General features: G+C 36.2%; 1 protein-coding gene across 1 annotated transcript; it reads left to right on the top strand.

Annotated features, from left to right (window-relative positions):
• The first annotated feature begins 1,596 nt into the window (after positions 1-1,596).
• On the top strand, positions 1,597-8,426 carry LOC129282544 (uncharacterized). Its single transcript, XM_064114963.1, has 3 exons — positions 1,597-1,693; positions 5,623-6,372; positions 6,914-8,426. Exons 2-3 carry the CDS (start codon positions 5,667-5,669, stop codon positions 6,994-6,996), a joined length of 789 nt encoding a protein of 262 aa, XP_063971033.1. The 5' UTR covers positions 1,597-1,693; positions 5,623-5,666; the 3' UTR covers positions 6,997-8,426.
• The last annotated feature ends 15,639 nt before the right edge of the window (positions 8,427-24,065 follow it).

Raw genomic sequence — 24,065 nt, 5'->3', positions numbered from 1 at the left:
TTCATATTTAAATCTACAAGGTTTAAACTCAATCTAATATTCGACTGGTCACTATTCACAGCCGATCTGGATTTATTTCATATACTTGGAGTTTACAGTGTCGTAGTCTTTATTGATCATTCAGTTGTGATCGTAGTCAAAACATCATTGTTACATCATGTGGAGATACCGTGGCCGAGTGGTCTATAAGGCGCCTGGCTATACATGAAAAAGTCCGGAGTTCGATCCCCGGCCACGGCAGCTATGCCCGTGAGCAAGGCATTTAATCTACAATCCTCTTTTATCCTGCTTTCAAATAAATGGAAATGCTATAATATGCATTATTGGTAACTAGGTGTGAACTTTAAAAAAATATATATTTGAAAGATGGGGATTTCCACAAAGATGAAATTGTATTAGAGTGCAGTGCCATCTCAACTTAGAGCGTATGGCATGGCGCCAACAATGTATTGATTCATTTATGACCAAACCTCTTTCCATGGATTCCATACTCACCCACACACAAACAAACACACACCAATCCGTGCGAATGTAATGCTACTTAAAGGAAAAGTCCACCTCAACAGAAAGTTGATTTGAATAAAAAGAGAAAAAAATCCAAAAAGCATTTCGTCAAAATCGGATGTAAAATAAGAAAGTTATGACATTTAAAAATTTCGCTTAATTTCACAAAATAGTTGCACATACTGATCGGTATGCAAATGAGGAAACTGATGACGTCATCCACTCACTATTTCTTTTGCATTTTATTATATGAAATATTATTTTCTCCTCATTGTCAAGTGAAAAAATGATTAATTTCTCCCTGAACATGTGGAATTAGCATTGTTTAATACTATATGGTTCAGTCAAGTTGGTCCTTATTTTCAAATCTGTATAAATTGAAATATTGTATAATTCAAACAATAATAATAATAATAATAATAATACAGGTATATTTACCCAGGGAAGCCGCTTCAGTTCCGAAAACTGTTCTCCCAGCGGGCCCTGCTATTATAGAAAACAAAAGAAATAGTGAGTGATGGACATCATCAACTGACTCATATGCATGTTACTGAGTTGTGCATATCATTGTTTTTTGAAAAATAAGCGAAACTTTGAAATGCCCAAACTTTCTTTATTTACATCCGATTTTGATGAAATTTTCATCATGCTAGTTTGATTTTTCTCTATTTATTCAAATCAACATTTTTCTGGGGTGGACTTGACCTTTAATTTTAAATCCTTGGAATTTAGAGTGTAGCAGTTTTTATTCAGTTTGAAAAACATACAAATCTGACAAAATATTTGTAAAATAACATAACAAATTATAACAAATCCATTGGGATTTGTGATCGTAGTCAAAACATTATTTTGAAATCTGGGGATTTCCACACATAATAAATGTCAACATAATGAAGAAGCGTATGGCGTGGCGCCACGTATATTATGTCCTCATAGAAAAGTCCCCACATGAAAGAATTGCACAAGAATGTGATGATTCACTTATGACTAAACCCCTTTCCCTAGCCACACACACACACACACACACACACCCACACACCCTCCTATGCGAAAGCAAAGCTACTTAAATACCTTCCAACGGGTTTGGTCCTCATACCACTAATCTTAACCGCATCGATCGTACATCTAGATTAGATCTCCAACTTGCATCAAAGTCTTGCGCTAAACTAGAGTTTCCTGAATTCAAGAGGTAAGTATATTTCCATAAAAAATATTTATTCGCATTGCTTCAAATTCAAGTTTATAATGATAATAATAATAATACTCAACATTTATAACGCGCTTTTCCCACATTGCTCAAAGGGCTCAAAATTTCAGTTAACTTATATATACAAACAAAAAAATAGAATGACATATATTAATGAAGGCAGTTGCCTAGAACAAAAGAGTTTTAAGGGACTTCTTACAGGATGCACGAATCGATTGACTTGTCCGCTAATTTTCCATCATGATAATAGGAGTTATTCCGGGAGACGATTTTTGCGTAACCACGTAGTGAAAAGAATAGCCCCATTAGAATGCTATATCCTTTTATTTTAAACTCGCCCTCACAATTTATGTGTGTTAGATTTTACCCCAAACTGAGTTAGTTGACATTTTTCGATTTAGTCAGAGGTCTCTTCTAGCCATGTCTAGCCGTCAGAATCAAATTAAGAGATATTATGAAATCTATTCGAACCCCCTAAAGGTCAAATTCATCCCAGAAGAAAGTTGATTTAAATCAATAGGGAAAGTTCAAAGAAGCATAACACTAAAAATATCTTCAAAATCGCATGTAAAATAAGAAAGTTGTGATATTAAACTTTGGCTTGTTTTTCACAAAACAGTAATATTAACAATTCAGTGATATGCAAATGAGAGTATCGATGATGTCCCTCACTTTAGATTAAATTAGAACATTATGCAGATGATATGACAGTTTTTTTTATCTTAGCTTCAATTCGTTTAGGTTTTATTAATGATTTATTTTTGTATATTTGGAAAATCTCTTTTTATGTTAATATTTGACACTTGGAAAAATGAACATGTTGAATTTATTGTATAAGCTTATTCCTAATGTATATAATTATCGTCAACATGGTCAATGTTATTCATAATAATGTATTTGAAGATGCCTGATATAGTTTATTGTAACAGTTAAGGGGGAAAAATAGTGTTAAATTTATGAGTTGTCAAGGTATTCATCAATTTGTAAAGACATCAAACTTCAGTATATGTATTTTATTTTGTATATAAATTGAAGTTGTCGATAAACATTTCTTAATACAAAAAACTCACTATTTCTTTGTTTGTCATTGTTTGAATTATACAATAATTCAAGTTTTACTGATTTGACAATAAGGACCCTCTTGTTTGAACCACATAATTTTAAAACAGTGGTAATTCTACATGTTCCGGGAGGAATAAGCCTAAACGTTCGTTTCACATGACAATGAGGACAAAATTACAATAATTCATATTTCATGTAATGAAATACGAAAGAAATTGTGAGTGGATGATGTCATTGGTCTCCTCATTTGCATACTGACCAGGATGTGAATATTACTGTTCTGTGAAATCAAGCAAAAATTTAAAATGTCATAACTTTCTCATTTTCCAACCGATTTTGATGAAATTTTCAGTGTTATGCTTGTTTGATTTTTCTCTATTCATTCACATCAATTATTTTGGGGGTGGACTTGTCCTTTAAACGTTAGTTATCTATCTTTGCAGAGGCGGAGTCAGAGTATTTTCATAATTATGCGGGTCGGCGATCTTTCGATCCTCGCTCTTTCTTTCCCCTTTTCCTACTTTTCATTTCAATTTTTAGTCGCCTATGATGTCTATAATATAATCTTAGCTGTGATAATTTACTGGGGATGCTTCAGCATCAGTGGGCAATGCATGTAGTCAGGGGTGTCGATCCATTTTCAGATTGGGGGGGGGGGCAAAATCATGAATCAAGTTCCAAAAGCGCTCGATCATACAAAACAAACTCACCCACTACACATAGGGCTATATATATATATATATATATATATATATATATGTGTGTGTGTGTGTGGGTGTGTGTGTGTGTGTGTATACATAATATGTATATATATAATTTTTTTGGTCTCTTTCTCATTAGTCATGTATATATATATATATATATATACATGACTCATGCATGAGAAAGAGAAAAAAAACATTAGTATACTGACCTGAAAACAGGAAAAAGGTACCTGTTTATGACTGTAGTAACTCATGAGGAGGATACATATCTCACTGCACAGATAATACGAGTGCCGAGAGCTCGCTGAAATTTCTTTATATTCTGACCTGAAAGCTTGATATTTCGGTAGTAATGATTATGACGGGTATCTAAAAGAACAATAGACGCGAGCGCGAAGCCTGAGCTGGAAATTTTGATATTTTGATCTAAAAAAAATGACAGTTTAATGGACATTTTTAATAAAGAACAAGATATATATCCAACAATAGATTATTGCAAATCGAACCGGGAGTTCTTTCGAGGTTTAGAACTGAAAACGGGACATTTTATTCATCTATTTGATCATGAAAAATGTGGTTTTTTGTTACAGAAATGATGCGAGCGCGAAGCGCAAGCTGAAAATTTTTATATTCCATTTTTCCATTTCAATTTCTGAAAAGCGGACATTTTTGTACGATCTTAAATAAAGAACGAGTTGTCTATCTCAATCTCGCTTTCTTTGTAACATTACAATCATATCTTATTTGTGCACATGCAGAATTATTGGGGAGCAAAACGACATGTTTGCCCCCCACCCCCAATATTTTGATTGCTGGGGTGATCGCCCCCCCCCCTGCCCCCCAGGATCGACGCCTCTGCATGTATATATTAGTTAGCCATTCGGGGAATCCCCAACCTCGAGCCCTGTTACTCATGTTGGGAAAACCCAAGCCGCATCGAATTACAGTGCAGATGTCGCTTGGTTTGACAAAATGTAAGAAATTTTCTGACGCATGAACAGACAAAGGGCGTATGTACATTTATGAGAATTAAGTTGCATATCATTTTGTATATGGGGGCAACGAATTATCTCATTGCTATTCTTATAGATAATGGGGTTATTTTTAGAAGGCAACTGAGCGACGCGATGAGCCAAAAAAAATCACTGTATCTAGAGTATATGTTCTCTGTCATGACAGAAGTATTTTTTTCATAATGACAACATATTATAAACAAAACATGATAGGTAAGAGAGATGCATACCACAAATCGTATGCATATCACTGTCAATTCCCTTCAAAAATATATTTACTATTTTATGCTGTCCACGACTGCATGCCCTTGTTTCACATTTCGAGCAAAGGACTAAATTAAATCACTTAATTTCTTTTCATCATAATACAATGTTCAATTTCAAATTTATTTATTTTACTTCCATCAAACAAAAACAAATTGTATACCATATATAAACATAAGTATTTTTATCCGTTGCAAAAAAACAAAATAATAATGCAAATGTTGTGAAAAAAAACACTTAGACAATTTGGGCAACACATTGGAGGTTTTAAATAAGTATACTATTTTTCAATAGAAATTAAATTAAGATGGAAATGGATGGACCCACTAAAAAATTGAACTATATCGGCTTTCCCTATTTTTTCGTGCAAAAAGTGTGCATAATCCTTAATATTTTCCTGTTGCTCCCCGCCCCCCCCCCCCCTCATGTTTCTCTGTTGACGCCGGGCATTGTATCAACTTCATCTGCAAGTTAGAAGCTATGCCTTGAAAGAGAGCACAGCGTTCGATTATTGATGCATTATTTTCGTGGTAGTATAAGTGCAATTCCACCATTAAAACATGGGCCTATCTATGAGATATCTTAAACTTTCCATGTTCCTACACGTTCATCAGCCGAGTAGCATAATTTCTTATATCATCCCAAACCAATATTTGAAGTCGTCATCAAATAGATGTAACACATAACACTATTCCATTGCAAAGTATGACTCCCAACTCGAACTTGTAATGAGACAGTACTTTGCCAAGCCTTGCAAAATAGAATGAAGTTATACAAGAATAAACATTGTTTTCTTATATTTCATTTAAAAACCATGAATTCATACATTTTTTTTAAATTTAATTATTGCATTATTACTCTACCACAGATAAACAAGTTTAAGCCGAGGAAGCCTATTTATAGACATCAATTATGAAGGTGATCGTTGCACTCGTCTTCTTCTCTGCCGTCATCGCAACCGGTTATTCGTCGAGGTCAAGAAATCGGTTCGATGACAACCGTCCGATCGAGTCGTACCGACTACTCGATGCTCTGGAATACACCTGCACTGACATCTTGCCTCTACTGGATCACCTGAAGTACGTCGATCGTGTCTTTGGTAGTACGAAGACATTGGTACAACCCGTGTGTAAATACATCCTGCAGGAGGCCGACAATTTTGACCCCACCAAATTCTGCACGTTCGTGACAGAGTATATCCGCACGCTTGCCCTGTTGGACCCTGGCCGGGACGTTGGTACTGGCAACATATGTCAACGTCGTGATGATTACGATCTTGTCTTTGAATTGGTGGCAAATGCCACAAGAAACTTGTATGGAATTGACCCCAATAACGCGACAACCATCTGTCCAAACGCGAATAAGTTGTTCGAGCCGACACTGGGCACGCTCTTTGAGGACATCATGACCGAGTATTACATCGAGCTGCTCACCGAAGCCATCCCCGCTTTGGTGTCTCTCTGTCACGACCGGAAATCCTTCTACACGGCCATTGGTGTGCCAGTTGACTCCCCTTACGAGCAGTTGGCCAACAGTCTCCTCGACATTGGCTCAGAGAACGCGGGATTTGATGATTATGCCGACTTTTGTGATACAACCAAACCATGGTTTAGCCAAGGTAATTAATTTCAATCAGAGGCGCGATCCCTCGACCCCAACCCCCCCCCCCCCTCCAGTGGTTATAATAAATCATAACAGTTATAGTAATATAATAGTTATAGTAAATCAAAAAGTAGTTACGAAAATAGGATATAATACGTGAGATAGATATTGCGGAAGAAAGGGGTGGAATTCAAGAAAAGAATAATACATAAATGGTGACTTTTTGGCTATTTACCTCTGAAATATCCATATTATTTGACAGGGGGAAGCGATTGGGGTTAAGGATGTCATTCTCTTCCTGAGGTTATCTACAAGTAAAACAAAAATGTATTTTCTACGACATAATTTTGAAATGTCAAATTATTTACCTTGAGCGCTCTCGAATTCGTTTCCAATTAAAGCCATATGCACCCTCTCAAATAATTTGCTTGTTTTTGCTATCGATGAGTCATGAAGAAAAACTAATCATGCTTTATCCTGAATAATGGAACAGAAGCTGAATAATAATTATTATTTCGAGCTAATTTATATACTTTGTTGTCATCCATAATTTACAGGTTATGCTGGTCGCAGGAAGGGTGCCAATCTCCTTGTCATCCTGATGAGGGATAAATTCTACGACGCACTCGACCAATATTGAATAGTACCACCCCAAAAGTGCTGAAGGCCTTGATACAAGACTGACCCAATTTTTCTTAATTAATTATCATTAAATGAACTCTGAAGATGTGTGGAATTTCACAAGCTAACCTGAAATAATAACCACATGCACAGAAGGGATTTTCGAATGGAATTATTTCGCTCTCGACGCTATATAGTCCCGTTTATGCAGTTTTTTTTTTTTTCGTTTTAGGGGCAAAGCAATGATAATATCTTGAAAACTAAGCAAGATTTGGAAGAGACCAAGCTAGTCACAAGGGTTTTGTATTTTATGATTGAAAACATACAATCTGATGAACATTGTTTGTATATATAGGTCTATATATTTGGTTAGGAAAAAATCAATAAAGAAAAAAAAATATATTCGTTCGTGGAGAGATGCGATATACTCTGATGGGTAAATATGTACAATTAATTATTTTCACATTCATTTTAATTTATTCTTTTCATCCTATCCATTGATCTGTATTTACTCCCTGTGGAATCCAACCTTATGAACTGATCTAATTAGTGAAGGGAAAAATATAATTGCGAAAGTTTGAAAGAGATCAGATTAGATATACAATTCAAAATTATGTAAGATTCATATGACGATATCAATATCAAATCGGCAATTTGGGGTGAGTATGCATTGTAACAATATTATAAGAAATTTAAGTAATTTTAAATAGTTTTTTTAAATTATAAGTAATTTTTCCATTAGGAGTCAGTTTCATAAAACTTAAATTCGCAATAATAGTTTAAAGCTACCGAATTCATTCAATTTGATTGACTGATGAAAAGTAAACAAGTCTGAAACGAGACCCTAGCCTGCATGTAAGAAAGAAATAATATATATAGCGATATTTCCAGATCGAAGGAAAAAAAGTTGTAATCCTTTTTTAATCATGACATTTTAGTTTATCTTGTGTATTGGAGAAAAATGAAACTGGAATAGTGATCCCTTCTTACATTACAATGACATCACAAGTATACGTTGCCAGTTTGAATTCCCAATAGCGATTACAACTTTTTACAACTCAAAATTTTTAACGTTCTTACCGCTAATTCATCCATCTTTGTACAGAGTTTACCCTATCTGTTTCTTTGATTGTCCCTATTCTTTCAAAGCACATTCTTTATGTGGGTTGGATTCCACTTTAAAGACTTATTCACTATCATCTCTTTCCTCATATATAGATTCCTAATCTATTAGGTGCTTTCTCATTTCCATGTACATGACAATCACAATAGTTCTTAGATGTACAGTATAGTACATAATTTATGTGTATAATTCATTACAGTAATGTGTAATCAAGATTGGTATTTTTTAGTGTATAGGCCTATTTTTGGTAAACTATGCAAATATGCATGATGATTGTGTTTTTGAACAGCACCATTGATTATATTTGGAGGTCATAGCGGCGCTACAGAAAAAAAAATCCACAATGTGCCTCACTCAACACTGATGTTAGGCTTTAATCTAGGCGGAGGCTGCAGTTGTTGTCTTTGCTGTTATGCTGAACGTAAGCGATACGTCTGATCTGGCGAAGACTACGCATTGTGGCTGCATGATCAGATCAGACGTATCGCTTACGTTCAGCATAACAGCAAAGACAATAACTGCAGCCTCCGCCTAGATTATAGGCTACACTCATGTGTGTTTCATGAAGCTGTTCGTTATAGTTAAAGGAATGGTCCAGGCTGGATATATTTATATCTCAATAAATAGAGTAAAAGTCACAAAGCAAAATGCTGAAAATTTTATCAAAATCAGATAACAAATAACGAAGTTATTGAATTTGAAACATTTGCATTATTCCGGTGAAACAGTTCGAGGCATGTCTTTATGAATATTCATTAGGTGGGCTGGTAATGTAATATCCCCATTTGTTCTTTTGTATTTTATTATATTAAATTAGGTTTATTCAAAAAATTTCTACCAAGAACTAAAACAAATGGATTGACAACTGATTAAGTGCATTAGTTATTTATTGCCGCAACTCATTTCATCATAATGGAGACACATCATTTACACATTATGATTTCATGTATTGACATAAGAAAAAGGAAAGTGGGGATGTGACATTATCAGCCCACCTAATGAATATTCATTACGATGTGCATGAACTGTTTTCACAAAATATTGATAAACTTTACAATTCAATAACTTCGTTATTTTTGTTATCCGATTTTGATGAATTTTTCAGCATTTTGCTCGGTGAATTTTTCTCTATTTATTTAGATATGAATATTTTCAGCCCGGACCATCCCTTTAAGAGCGACTTCAAATACCTTTCTGACGCTCTAAATATCACCAATGAATTTCCCACAAGAAAGGCTCACCAGTGACCAGTCGTTCTTAAATTCGCTCTTAACTTACGATTAGCTTAATGAAACGGTCACCAGGTGAGGTAAATGGGTACTGTCATGAAGTAATTCCTCAAAAAGCTGTGAGAGCAACGGAATATGTAGACTAGCTAAGACGGGGTAATGTTGCGAACCTATTAGGTCGAAATGTGCGCTATGATTTAGGGAAATTATCTTTCTTATTCGAACGATTTCATCACTATTTCCATCCTTATTTTTAATATTATTATTATTATTTCTATCATTTGTATAACTATTGATATCATTATGATGATGATTATATACTATTATGATTTATATTATTTCTATTATTATCATCCTTATTATTATTAATATTATTATGATTATTATGGTTTTTTTTTAAATATAACTATTATTTCTATTATTTTCATTATTATTATTACTATTATTATCATTTTTATTATTATTATAGGGTATTGTAATTGCGCACATATCCACCTTGTTAAGCGCACATGGCGCTACCCCGGCTAGATAGTCTACCGATTCCGATACTTACAGCTTTTTTAGGAAATGGGATTCCTGCCGGTACCCAATTACCTCACTGGGGTTGAGGGAAGCATATTGTGAATCAAATCCTTGTTGAAAGAATAGAGCAATGGCTTCGATTCGAACCCACGATCCTCTCTTTCAAAGTCCGGAGACTTATCCACTGGTTCACAGCGTTTCAATATTGATTTATTATTGTTGTTGCTGTATTCATTTTATTTCAAAGTCAATTTTCTCAAGTGAATTTATATCTGGGTGACTGCATGGCCCTTATTCTCCATAGGCAGCACCCCCTGGAATTCTGGTAGGTGTTTAAAAATAGATAAATGTGACCTAAATATTTTATTGTGAAACAACTTTTTTTTTGCTTGTCGAATTTCTCGGGAACAAAATGACCTTCATTTTGTAGTGAAACCCTTTTTTTTTGGGGGGGGGGTCAAATTTAAATTAGCATCCCCAGTAAAAAAAAAAATCGTTCCCAGATCCCTGGGTGACTGACATTACCAATAAAGAAAAAAATTATAATCGATTTATTTGACCGGAAAATCCGACGCACATCAACGAAATCATACTTCAGAACGATCTATAAATGTATTATGCGTATTACACTTCCCTTTTTTTTAAACCAGAGAAAAATATGATGCTGTATTTATTATTATTTATGCATACTCTCACTTTGATAAATAAATTAGATCTGCTGTAAAAATACACGACTTGTTTTGTTTGCTTTTCTTTGACCCTGTCAATATACGAAATGTCCATTTTCACCAGACACATAAGACTAAGAAGTTAAATTTGACTTTTTCAAAAGTATTAATTTCGATTGAATATAACGCGTATATACATTCGTAATTCCGAAGCTTCGTTATTCCGAAGGTTCGGATATTCCGAAGGTTCGTTATTCCGAAGGTTCGTATTTCCGAAGGTTTGTAAGTCCGAAAACGAAATGAGGTTCGTAATTCCGAAGGTTCGTTAGTCCGAAAACAAAGTGAGATTAGAATTCCGAAGGTTCGTTAATCCGAAAACGAAATGAGGTTCGTAATTCCGAAGGTTCGTTAGTCCGAAAACGTAATGATTAACGTACCTTATTTCGTTTTCGGACAAACGAACCTTCGGAACAACGAACCTTATTTCGTTTGCGGACTAACGAACCTTCGGAACATCGAACCTTATTTCGTTTTCAGATTATCGAACCTTCGGAATAACGCCACAAATTTTCCGATTAACGAACCCTTTTACGTTTTCGGATTAACGAAAATCGAGGTATAGGCAATTGACGTGTTTCGGAATTACGAACCTTTGGAATAAAGAACCTTCGGAATAAAGAACCTTCTGAATAACGAACCTTCGGAATTATGAAGTGTAACCGAATATAATCGTGTCAACCAGTGGTTATAGGCTTATATTGAAGTGTGAAAACAAAATCATGTTAAAGGAAAATGAAAGGATAGATTTATTATCTGGTCATAAGCCGATTACATTTCACTGATTAAAATAAAATTAAAATGAGGAAGAGCGGTTTCCTATTTCCCATGATATGCCAAGTCAAAGTTATTTGAAAGACCCGTGGAGGTCGCCATTTTGCTCATATCTCCGTGGGGGGGGGGGGGGTGACGTCAGCGACGAACAACTCGGTGTCCGACCGGTCCGACCCCGGCGTGCGCTTGTGATTGCTAGCGTAAAACACATTAGTCCAGTCATTTTAACCCAAATTTTTACCAAACTCGGAACAAATTGCAACATAATTTTTTTCACCACAATGCATTCCTGTGAGGTCACTATAGTACAACATACCATAAAAGTCCCGAACTATCCGAATAGGGGAAATGCATCTAATTTGCATTGATATGCCTTATCCTTAACATTTTTTGCACAGACAAGGGGAAAATCTTGAAATGAAAACACAATTCACTATGATTAAGATATTATAAATCGATTGCAATCGTTTTCGGGACTGTCCGGTTAATATTTTTCGAAAAAGGTGAGAATTTACGCCAAAAATTTCCATGTTTTCGGCCAAAATTTTGCATGTGAATTAATATTTTTCTGTTTTATCATTAACATCAACAACTAATGCAAAATATCAGAATTCGATAGAAAGGGGATACTAGTATATCAACGAGAATATTGATATGCTTCATAACAGTATGAATGTCTTAACTTGCTTTATAGATTCTTATGGCGAATGGTATATTCATTAGCGATGGTTTTGCGCGTAAGAAAGGATCACCAGTCGTTCTTAAAGTCGCTCTTAACTTACGAACAGCTTTATGAAACACCCACCTGAACTGTTTTATTAATAACAGCAATTAATGCACAATGTCAACATTCTACATGAAATAGAATATATCAGCAAAAACATTGATATGCTTCATGACCTTGAAGAAGTACTCTCCCAAAAAGCGTACACGCTGTCCTAGAGAGGGTTATGCTGTGTCAGGTGCTGCCAGTGCTTCAGGTGATGTGGTGATCCTGTGGTGGTATTCTTGGTGCACTATATACAGTGTGCTAGGTGCAGTGTGCGGGTGGTGCGTGTGTGTCCCTCTTACAACATATTAAGGGGAGGGGGAGGCAACATTTGCTGAATGATAGGCAATGTTGCTCCCCGGAAGCCAGCTATTACAGCAGCGTTTGGGAGAGTATTCCAAATACGGATGGTTCTTGGAAACATTCTGTACATGTATCAGTTCACTCTACAAAAAGGCTGGGTGTACTCGGGCTGATGTCCAGTGTGTTGTGAACGTTGTGGACGAGAATTGCTGCTTAGCTTAATCTGATGTGGCATGTTGATGTAAATAAAATTGTGATGAATTTTGTAGAACATCTCACATTGGCTAAGAAGACGTCTGTGTTGGAGAGTATCCCAGTGAAGAGTTGTTCTCAATAATGTTTACATCTTTCTGTATATGAGGATTCCATACACATGAAGCATCAAGTTGAGGTCTGACAAGTTGCTTGTACGCAATGTCTCTTACTTTCAGGTCACATTTACCCAATGCTCGACGTATGATTCCAAGAGTTCGAGCAGCTTTGGAGGATATCTGTGCATGGGAGTTCCAACTCAGGTTGTCTGTGATGGTCACATCGAGGTATTTACAGGAGGTTGCCGTTGGAACAGGTTGGCACTGATGGTAAAGGTGCAAGCCAAGGTTGTCGTTTCAATGAGATACACATGTGGGCACATGTCTTGACATTGAAAGACATATCCCACAGTTTTGCCCAATCCGATAATGCTGAAGATCTCGCTGGAGAATTGCGTGGTCATCTCTTGTCTCGACCTTGCGATACAGCACACAGTCATCGGCAAAGAGTCTGATTGGTGTTGTGATGCATTCACAGATGTCATTGATGTACAACAGGAATAACGCAGGCCCGAGTACTGAGCCTTGCGGCACGCCTGAGAGAACACTGGCTCGTGGTGAGGATGTTCCATCAACATGAACTGACTGAGATCTGCCTGATATAAAAGCTTTGATCCATCCATGCGTTTGACCAGTAATGCCATAATACTCCAATTTGTAGAGCAGCTTCCTGCGTGATACCTTATCGAAGGCCTTACTAAAGTCGAGAAAGAAGACGTCTGTCTGACATTGCTGGTCGATGTTGTATACCCAGTCATTGATGGTCTCAACAAGTTGTGTTTCGCATGACAGTCCCTTCCTAAATCCATGTTGGTTTGGGTTGATGATGTTATTCTTTTCCAAGTACTTTGACATGTGGCTCAATACAATGTGCTCTAGGATCTTGCAGCAGATGCATGTGAGTGACACCGGTCTATAATTGGCTGGGTTACTCTTGTCGCCAGACTTGTAGATGCTGGCCACTTGAGCTCTTAGCCAATCACTTGGAAGAATTTCCTCATCATAGGATTGTTGGAAGAGATGAGTAAGGACTGGGCTAATCTCAGCAAAGTCTCTTAACATTCTAGCAGGTATTTCATCTGGACCACTGGCTTTGTTGGTGTTAAGTTCTTTCAGTTGTTTATTCACTCCTCGTAAGCTGATGAAGAGATCTTCAATTGATGTGTACGGTAGTACCGATGAAGTATTATCATGAAGTATTATCATGTGTAAAAACTGAAGAGAACTGAGCACTTAGATCATTAGCTTTCTCCTCATTGGATACATAGTAAACATTTCCTACTTTCAAAGTTGGGATTCCTACCGACAGTATTAGTGTCTTAATTTGATTAGAATGAGGGCAAATAATTACGTCAAATGTATTACGTGGTATCGCGCTAAAACGAGACCAAAACAAACCTCTATGCAGTCACACTCACGAATCCGACTTAAAGCGATCAATGGTATGTCATTCGAAGTAACACAATCCCAACACAAAAGCTTTCATCGGCTTCTCGTATCGCTTTCGTTGGTGTGTCTGCCACACAGTAAGCTATGGGTATATACGAGCAAAATACATTTCGGTATCGGTAAAACGCCATTTGTTTTACGGCATCTCTTGGAAAATTAAGAGGAGGCATCGCTTTACAGGTTACTATAATGAAGCTCTGGCACATCAAAAATATAGACACATGAATCATGACGAAAGTACCCCCACCTCAATCCATATTTTATTAAAATATCTATCTTTTGGGGACCCCGAAATGGCAAAACTGGATTCCCGCTACTTTACAAAGCCAGTTTGACTTGTATTATCGACTTGGAAAAGACAGAATTATGATACATCAGTCAAAAAGTTTCCTACGCCCACGGGAGCCCCCCCCCCCCCCGAATTTACCCCCTCCTCTCTCCGTATTTTAACACTATATAAAGATATCGTGTTTTTAAAGCCACCGGCAAGGTAAATGGCGTTTTTGGTAAAGCAACTTTTATATTTAGGGAACCTCTTTTATTCAGAGGGGAGTACACTGCAGTTTGTAATAATGCTCTAGCACAGTAAAGTCTATAACACAACATGAGCATGCCTAGGGTACCCTTTCCCCTTTTGATTTTATGTATTCGAAAATAATTTATTGTCTTTAGTACTCCCAAAAGATTACTTTTGTTTGTATTGATATCTTGGAATAGATTGAGGAGAAAATACTCTAAAGTGACATGTAGAGGAGCTGTGGTACATTGAAGAACAGCTACACGTGAGCTCTAAACTACCCCAACCCTTTATTGATTCCACTCTACGTTAAAATGAAATATTTTTAGTGCCCCATCGGAAGAAAGATGCATTTCTACTACAAAGTAAAGCCGCTTTACATTCTCCTATTGGAAAAACAGAGAAGGCATTGTTTCTATCCCATGAAAATAAGTTAGTGTACATTACGGGGGCCTGTCGAAGTTGCCCCACCCCTTAATTTGTTTTGACAATGTATATTGAAAATATCGTCTTAATGAAGCCCTCATTTGGAAAAGGGCACTTATTAAAAGCAGCGTCTATAACGATAGATGAGGCCCTGCATCACTGGAAGCAGGGGCTGAAGCACCCCAAGATTTTCGGGGGAGGGGTATTGCGTGTATTATTCTCCATAGACAGCAACCCCTGGAATTCCGGCAGATGTGACAAAACGAAAAAAAAGTTACCAAAATAACCTTCATTTTGCAGTGCAATCCTTTTTATTTCTTTGCTTGTTAAATGTCTTGGGGCCCAAAGTGACCTTCATTTTATAATGGATCTTTTTTACTTTTCAGCACCCCCTGTAAAAATTGTTCAAAGTGCCCTGGAGGAGGCATTGTTCTATTGCACAGGTAAATAAGAAATTCTGTCAAATCAAAGCCTACTTCTAAGGGAGCTAGTTTCCCATCCCTTTCCATATTTTGACTATATTGAAATATTTCATGTTTTTGTAGCCCCAACTGTGGCAAAAATGCGTCTTTAGTACCTATCAAAGCAAATTTTAGTTTTATGGAACCTCTATTTAATAGATAGACGAGACGTTGCTCTGTCGATTTCATGTTAGTTCATTAGATCCCATCCCATAAAGGAGCCTGCATGTCGAAAGTATCACACCTCCTTCCGCATTTGACTCTATGTTTGAAACTAGCGTCCTTTTTGTACTCTCAATTTTGACAAAACGTCATTTTTTTTCTACATGGAAAAGTCACTTCCATTCTTTTTTATTGATTTCTAAAAAAAAAAAAACATAAAGGGGACACTCTGCCTGTCTGCAAGTTACAGGTAGAGAAAATCCGGCACATTGAAACATATCCAACATCGTGTGCCCGTCGAAGTACCCCCACATTTCTACATTTTATTAGATAAACCATCCTTGAAAAGATCTATAAGAGGCATCATTTCACAAGTTGCATGTAGAAAATTCATGGTACAGAGCGTACCCACTCCTTTTATATACTACACTTTTAAAAACCCCTTTGAGGCAAAAAAAACATTCCTCTTACTTGTCAATGGTTACCATGGCTAGCTAATGGATAGGCACCTTTTCCAATGGAATCTCTTCATATTTTATATTACAATTGATAGTGGAAAATGTACCAATACCCATCTAAATTAAAGAATACATGTCTATATTACGCACAATAATATAGTTTGATGTGTGCCCGTATACTAGAATGGGGGCTTCCTTTGGGAGAGGCATTGATGTTCCAAATGCTAATGTAACTAGTATTGAAGTGTTATACAGTGTAGCAGAATTTGCAGACATGTAATTAATAAGATAATTAGTCGTGTAATTTCTTATAGGTTTCGATGGGAATAGGCTTTATTTTGTCAGGATTTCTCTTCATTTAATCTTTATCCTTCCTGGACATTAATGAAAATAAAAGCTGATTTAATATTCAGCAAAAGCGCTGCTGTTACAGAAGGGGCGATATTAACAGGATATTTTAAATAGACTGATAGAGTCAAAGGAAAGTGATGGGGCTACTTTGACAAGCAACGTAAATAGTAAAGGGTATAGGCTTTAATGTACCAGGACGTCTTTGTCTTTTTTCTCAAAAGATCAGTGGAAATGATAGCGATAATTTCGAATAAAAATGATATAACTCTTAATATTGAGAAAGGGGTGGGGAGTACCTTCGAGATGCTCTTAATGGGGTTAGGCTTTGGTTACCAGAACGTCATTGTAACATGTAACATGCATAGCAATGTTTTATTTTTCTCCATAAATTGATAGAATAATGTTACATTGATAATAATAATATAGTAGGGACTAAGCATAAACAAGAAATTTTTGAAGTGCAGAGTTCCTTAAATAACATATGTATATGTTAGAAGAGAATCAATTTAGATGATACAAGCAATTAAATAATAGACAGTCTTGAACTATATAATTATACCAATTGTAAAAGTTGTATCTACACCCAACAAACTTTCTATTTGTATTTACTTTTCTCTTCATGTCATAATATGAATATAAATAATATAAATTTTTGAAGTGCAGAGTTCCTTAAATAACATCGTATGTAAGTAACTCGTTTGACTAAAACATGGCTCAAAATAAGCATTCACAGAAACCTTTTCTGTCTTTCTCTAATTTTTCCAAGAGCAGAAGAGGTTTCATAAATATAAAATTTGTTTTGCTAAATGTGGCATCGCAGCGTATAGTAAACTCTAAAAGTTTCTTTAACTTTTGGACCAACGCCCTCGTATATGTTAGAAGAGAATCAATTTAGATGATACAAGCAATTAAATAATAGACAGTCTTGAACTATATAATTATACCAATTGTAAAAGTTGTATCTACACCAAACAAACTGTTCTATTTGTATTTACTTTTATCTTCATGTCATAATATGAACGTTAATTTTAGTTGTGCCACATGTTAATTGGGAATCAGGTATAAACTGCGAAAATTAGCCATTTTATGTTCGAACTCGCAAGAGGTCGTACCATCGGTCGGGCGATCATCGTGTGAGTGTTGTTCAACGTTGTACGACTTGGTGCGAGAGGTGGCACAACTAAGTATAGTCGCATTTAGTCGACTGGAGGTCGTACTACACTTGCACATGTGCTGGAGACCTACAGAGACCGGTCTTGCGACTGGGTGCGATAATATGAGACTGTTGCAAGACCGATCGAAATGACGGCTTACTACATTCCACTACCGTTGCATTCGCATGTATGCGACCGTTCAGCCCCTTTCACAATTGACGTCCGACCAGTTTACGACCGCCTGCAGCAGTTTTTGTCTCACCTGCATAGCAGAGTGAGACTATAGGCGCCGCTTTTCCGACGGCGACGGCGACGGCGGCGGCGGCGTCAACACCAAATCTTAACCTGAGGTTAAGTTTTTGAAATGACAGCATAACTTAGAAAGTATATGGACCTAGTTCATGAAACTTGGCCATAAGGTTAATCAAGTATTACTGAACATCCTGCCTGAGTTTCATGTCACATGACCAAGGTCAAAGGTCATTTAGGGTCAATGAACTTAGACCATGTTGGGGGAATCAACATCAAAATCTTAACCTAAGGTTAAGTTTTTGAAATGTCATCATAACTTAGAAAATATATGGACCTAGTTCATGAAACTTATACATAAGGTTAATCAAGTATCAATGAACATCCTGCTTGAGTTTCACATCACATGACCAAGGTCAAAGGTCATTTAGGGTCAATGAACTTTGGCCGAATTGGGGGTATCTGTTGAATTACCATCATAACTTTGAAAGTTTATGGATCTGATTCATGAAACTTGGACATAATAGTAATCAAGTATTACTGAACATCCTGTGCAAGTTTCAGGTCACATGATCAAGGTCAAAGGTCATTTAGGGTCAATGAACTTTGGCCAAATTGGGGTATTTGTTGAATTACAGCCATAAATTTGAAAGTGTGTTGGTCTAGTTCATAAAACTTGGACATAATAGTAATCAAGTATCACTGAACATCCTGTGCAAGTTTCAGGTCACATGATCAAGGTCAAAGGTCATGTTAAGGTCAAAGAACTTTGGCCACGTTGGGGGTATTTGTTGAATTGCCATCATATCTCTATAAGTGTATTGGTCTAGTTCATAAAACGTGGAAATAAGAGTAACCAAGTATCACTGAACATCTTGTGCGAGTTATAGTAGTTTTCAAAATCAGCACTGCTGCTATATTGAATCGCGTGATGCAGGTGAGACGGCCAGAGGCATTCCACTTGTTTCTTGTTGTTGCACGATCGATCTCTTGGTGTCTTGCGAGCACTCGCAGTCGTTGTAGACGGTCGCACGAACTCGAGGTGGTCGTGACTGGTCACATCTGAACTTTGAACATGTTTAAAATCCGAACGCGATCAAATACGATCGATTCACTCGCATCAGGCCGTACCCGGGGTCGTACCATCGGTCGGGCGATCATCGTGCGAGTGTTGTTCAACGTTGTACGACTTGGTGCGAGAGGTGGCACAACTAAGTAGTCGCATTTACTTGACTGGAGGTCGTGCAAGTGACCTACATGTACAGAGACCTGTCTTGCGACTGGTTGCGATAATAATATGGGCCATAAGACTGTTGCAAGACCGATCGCAACGGCTTACAACATTGCACTACCGTTTCATTCGCTTGTATGCGACCGTTTCACTCGCAATCCCTCGTGCAACACTCGCATGTGATCGCACGAGCACAATAAGAGCATATGCGACTTACTCGTGCAACGGGTTTACTGGTTGTTTTTGTTGTACGACAGCTGTTGCAACTGTGAAAGCCTCTGTGCGATCTTATGAGATGACTAGCGATTGATGCCTGTTGCAGCCTGTCGCACGACCAAAAGGTCGCAAATGGTCGTACGTCAATTGTGAAAGGGGCTTTATAGAGAGATAAGATTTATTGACTCTATCGACCCCCTCTCGGGGTATGAGAGTACAAACATAGAAACATATTTACAAAAGATATACAAACATAATAAATGTGAACATAATAGTATATAAAAATATTCAGCCTATATTGAATACAGAGTAAATACAACATGTAATGTACATGAATGATATAACACAGAGCATAAGAGTTTAATATGGATTGTATAGATTAAATAAACAAAAACTAGTATCATACTTAAGCTACTTTTTTTTTTCTTTGATTTTGTTTTTGTTTGTATTTTAAAACGTTGTACAAGACTAGCCTGTCTGGTCGTTTTATTATCCTACCGCTACGGGTACGTACAATTATATTGGTATTACTTTTGTTATTAGGCACATCGTCCTCAATATTTGACTTGGGTGACTGGTTGAATTGCAACATGATAGTTCTGGCAAATTTTGCTATTTTTTTTTAGCTGGCAAGTATCAGCAGAATTAAATAACTTAGATATTTTAAGTCCACTTGACCTGATGTAATTGATATGTCTTGGTATATACAAGTTTCTCTCCTTCTGGAAGAAAGGACATTCAAAAAGGTAATGAAATTCATCACCTGAGTTTGAGGATAAACAAAGTGGACAATTTGTATCGGCCTTCAATAAACTTAAATCATACCTACTATTATTTACAGGGAGTGTATGTGACCGACAACGAAATTTGCTCAGAGTAACAATATCTTTCTGGCTTACTACTAAAAAGTATGTTTCCATATGAGGATAATTTTTAAACATCCTATAATTCGTACAAATACGGTTAGACCAGGTTGATGATTTCCAATCCTGTTGACACATGTCAGAAAGACGTGTTTTCAGAACATTGAGAATCCATTGACTGCTATGTCCATTACCCTGATGCAACCAAATGTTACCTAACCCTGCATTTTAAAAAAATATCTTTGATACATTTTAGCCAGAGTGATGTGAAGGATGATTCATTGACAGTGTGCATATTATAGAAAATATTTGAATACTTCTGTTGTTTTCCCTTAATTATTCTTAACCAATATCCAATCATTCTACATTTAACTTGGTTCAATATCGGTCCACGTCCTGTTTCACCGTACACCATGCAGTCTGGTGTACATCTATTTACATGTAGCATTGTCCTCAAGAATTTCCTATGGAAAATTTCAATTTGCTTTATGCACTCAAACCCCCACACTTCACAACCATACAGTAATACCAGCGATACCATATGATCAAATAAGTGGCACTGTGTATCTATACTGAAAGTTGTAATCTTTTTGCTTTTACCTGCATACAATATAAGGCCTTTCTGGCCTGTGTTACTTGCTTTGATATTGCTTTCTTAAAACTATACCATTGTAATTGAATCGAATTCCTAGGTATACAAAATCATCTACAACATCAATCACATCACCACTAAAAGTGAAACTTTTCCTTTTGAGAAAATAACAATCTTGGTTTTGCTTGTATTGACAGTCAACTGCCAAGTATTACAATAATTTTCTACTCGGCCGTCTAATGCTTTTTGCAATTCTTCTGGACTTTCTGCTAAAATCATGGTATCATCAGCATACAAAAGACAGTGTAGTTTAACAAAGGTTTCTACATCTTCATCATCTAGGTAGCCACGTATGTCATTTACCAAAGAGCTAAGACCACCATAGAATCTGCTAAGATGTTCTTGAAAATCATTCAAGTATATTGCAAATAACAAGGGGGAAAGGTTTTCCCCCTGGCAAACGCCAATGTTACATGTAAAAAATTCAGAACATTTACCATTTACAGTAACACAAGACTTTGCATATTTGTAAATGTTGTTGATAATAGTAAATATTTTGCCATTAACGCCTATAGCTTCAACAGTTTAAGCCATAAACTTGTTCTATCGATTAGATCAAAAGTTTTTAATAATCGATAAAAGCACAGTATAGACGTTTCTTCTTTTTTTACATAAAAATCAGTTATAGAATTCAAAGCGAACACATGGTCAGTCGTTGAATAGCCTGAACGAAAACCAGCCTGCTCCTCCCCAATTATTTGTTCAGCCTCGAGGAACTGCGTATTCCTTTGATTCAAAATAGATGTAAAAAGCTTACCTAAACAGCTTAACAGTGTGATTCCCCTATAATTATCTGGGTTGGTATCTTGCCCCTTGTTTTTATAGATGGGGACAATTATTCCAATACACCATTCTGTGGGGACATAGCCACTATTCAAAACAACATTGAAAAATTTTACTAAAATCTTAAGCATGCTTCGTGGACAGCTTTTCATAAATTCATTTCGTAACAAATCCTTTCCACAGGCTTTAGCATTTTTCAAGTTCATTATCATTTTTTCAACTTCGTTAATTGTAATTGGTGCATTCAATACGTCATTTGTATCACCTAAATTAGTTACAAGGTCTACTAACGGTATATCATTTTCAGACAGACTATTACCTAAGGAGCGAAAGTGATTTGCAAAATCAGATAACAAAACTTTGTCACCAGAGTTTTTCTCATTCTCACTAGCATTCAACTTTTTCCAGTACGCCTTTGGATCATCTGTCTTCAAAGAACGAAGAGAGTCATTTAAATTCTTCTCATATTGTCTTTTCTTTCCTCTTAAAACCTTTTATAATGTTTACTAGCTTTATCAAGATCAGTGTGTATTTCAGGGTTCAATTTCCTTCTTCTTCTTATGCAGTTCTTAATGTTTAAATACTCACTCCTTGCTGCATTACATTCTGCATCAAACCACAGTTTATTCTCAACACTTCTCTTTCTTTGATTTTTAGATTTGAGATGTTTCCATTTAGATGCCCCAACATCTTGAAAAACCTGACAGACTTGCGAGTAAAATAAGTCAAGTTCCTCTTGGTTAACATTTTCCATAAGGCAGTCCAAACTATTTTGAATAGTACCAACTGAATCATTAATATTTTGTGAAAAATCTTTTATGACATTGTTTGACCATTTGAAAGTCATTGCAGGCATACTTACACCTTCATCATTTACAAGTACAGACTCTAATTCGCTCCCAGACGAATGAGCCTGAAAACGAGTTGACTGCAGAGTTATCATAATAGGAGAATGCACATCAGATAAACATTTATCAAAAGTATCATTCGAAAATCATTTACATGATAAAGGAGTGGGTAAGATACCAAAGCATAATCAATTGTACTACAACCACCGTTTTTATTAAAGCATGTGTAGTCCCCCAAATTCCTGTCATCTCCAAACCTTCCATTTACTATTTTGAAATCAAAACTCTGGCAAATATCAATAAGCTTACTTCCATTATTGTTCACATGCTTATCATAATTATAGCGATTGGTATTTATACCAAATTCCTGCAATGCCTTAAGAATACCGTTGTCATCATCATCATCATCAAAAAAGTCAAATCCAGTCAAGTTCAAACCTTGCCTTTTGAATCTAAAAAGTCATTGAGTGTACCAGTCCTTGCATTAAAGTCGCCCAGAAAACAAAAAGGTAAATCATTTCTACTTCTAATGTCAATTACATCATGGACAAAATTATCGAAAACCTCATTAGAGTGATGTATAGACCCTTCACAAGGTAAATAAACTGCAGCCAAAACGAAACCGTAACCACGAACATTGCTATCAATTTTAATCCAAATTATCGATTCAGACACTGTACCTTGGATTCTTTCAGAAAAAGCAAAAATCTTTTTTTCATAAAAGTACACATACCATGAAAGCCCCCGTATTTAAATTGAGCATGTATATTTTTCTGCATACTACAACACTCGTAATCATGTAGAATAGATTGAGATAGGTCAGGAATATCACTTTTAGTTTCCGAAAGACAAATAACATCAAAGAGTCTTTAGGTATAGATCTAAAATACCTAAGTTCAGTCTACTGTTCAATCCATTAAAGGGGAATCCAACCCAAATAAAAACTTGTTTTTATAAGGAAAAGAAAAATCAGACAAGTTGATAGGTAAAAGTTTGAACAATATTGGACAAACAACAAAAAAGTTATGAATTTTTAAAAGTTGTAAATATTGGTAATCACTATACCCATGGAGACTTCAAATTGGCCGCATATGGGATGTCATAGTGATGTAAGGCAAGGACTACTCTTCCATGTACTCCAATACATATTATGGCTAAAATGTCATTTTCCCCAAAAGTTTTATTTCAAATGATATTTTTCTTTCATGAGGACATAAAACAATATACTACCTGGGTTATATTTGGATTACTGCCCCAGGGGAATGGGTACCTAGGAGAAAACCACAAATCCCTGATAATAAAGTACATGGCCTATGGGAAAGTTGTCCTTGCCCCTTGTCATAATTTACTTACCTAGTTGCCAATTTGAAATCTACATAGTATTAGTGATCTCAATTTTTAAGGAGCCATAACTTTCTTATAGCTTGTCCGATTTCTTTCAAACTTTCACCATTCTGTTTAATCTATTTTTCTCCTTCCCAACACAACATTTAATGGCCAAGGCTGGATTCC

Source organism: Lytechinus pictus, unplaced genomic scaffold (genome assembly GCF_037042905.1).
Source record: "Lytechinus pictus isolate F3 Inbred unplaced genomic scaffold, Lp3.0 scaffold_20, whole genome shotgun sequence".
NCBI classification, from domain to species: Eukaryota; Metazoa; Echinodermata; class Echinoidea; order Temnopleuroida; family Toxopneustidae; genus Lytechinus; species Lytechinus pictus.
Note: the sequence above shows the minus strand (reverse complement) of the source record. Positions and strands in the feature narration are given on the sequence as shown.

Bases quoted from the DNA above. Each gene is read 5' to 3' on its own strand.
- LOC129282544 (XM_064114963.1), top strand. From the start codon at position 5,667: ATGAAGGTGATCGTTGCACTCGTCTTCTTCTCTGCCGTCATCGCAACC. The intron at 6,373-6,913 runs GTAATTAATTTC...CATAATTTACAG, and splicing joins CAAACCATGGTTTAGCCAAG to GTTATGCTGGTCGCAGGAAG.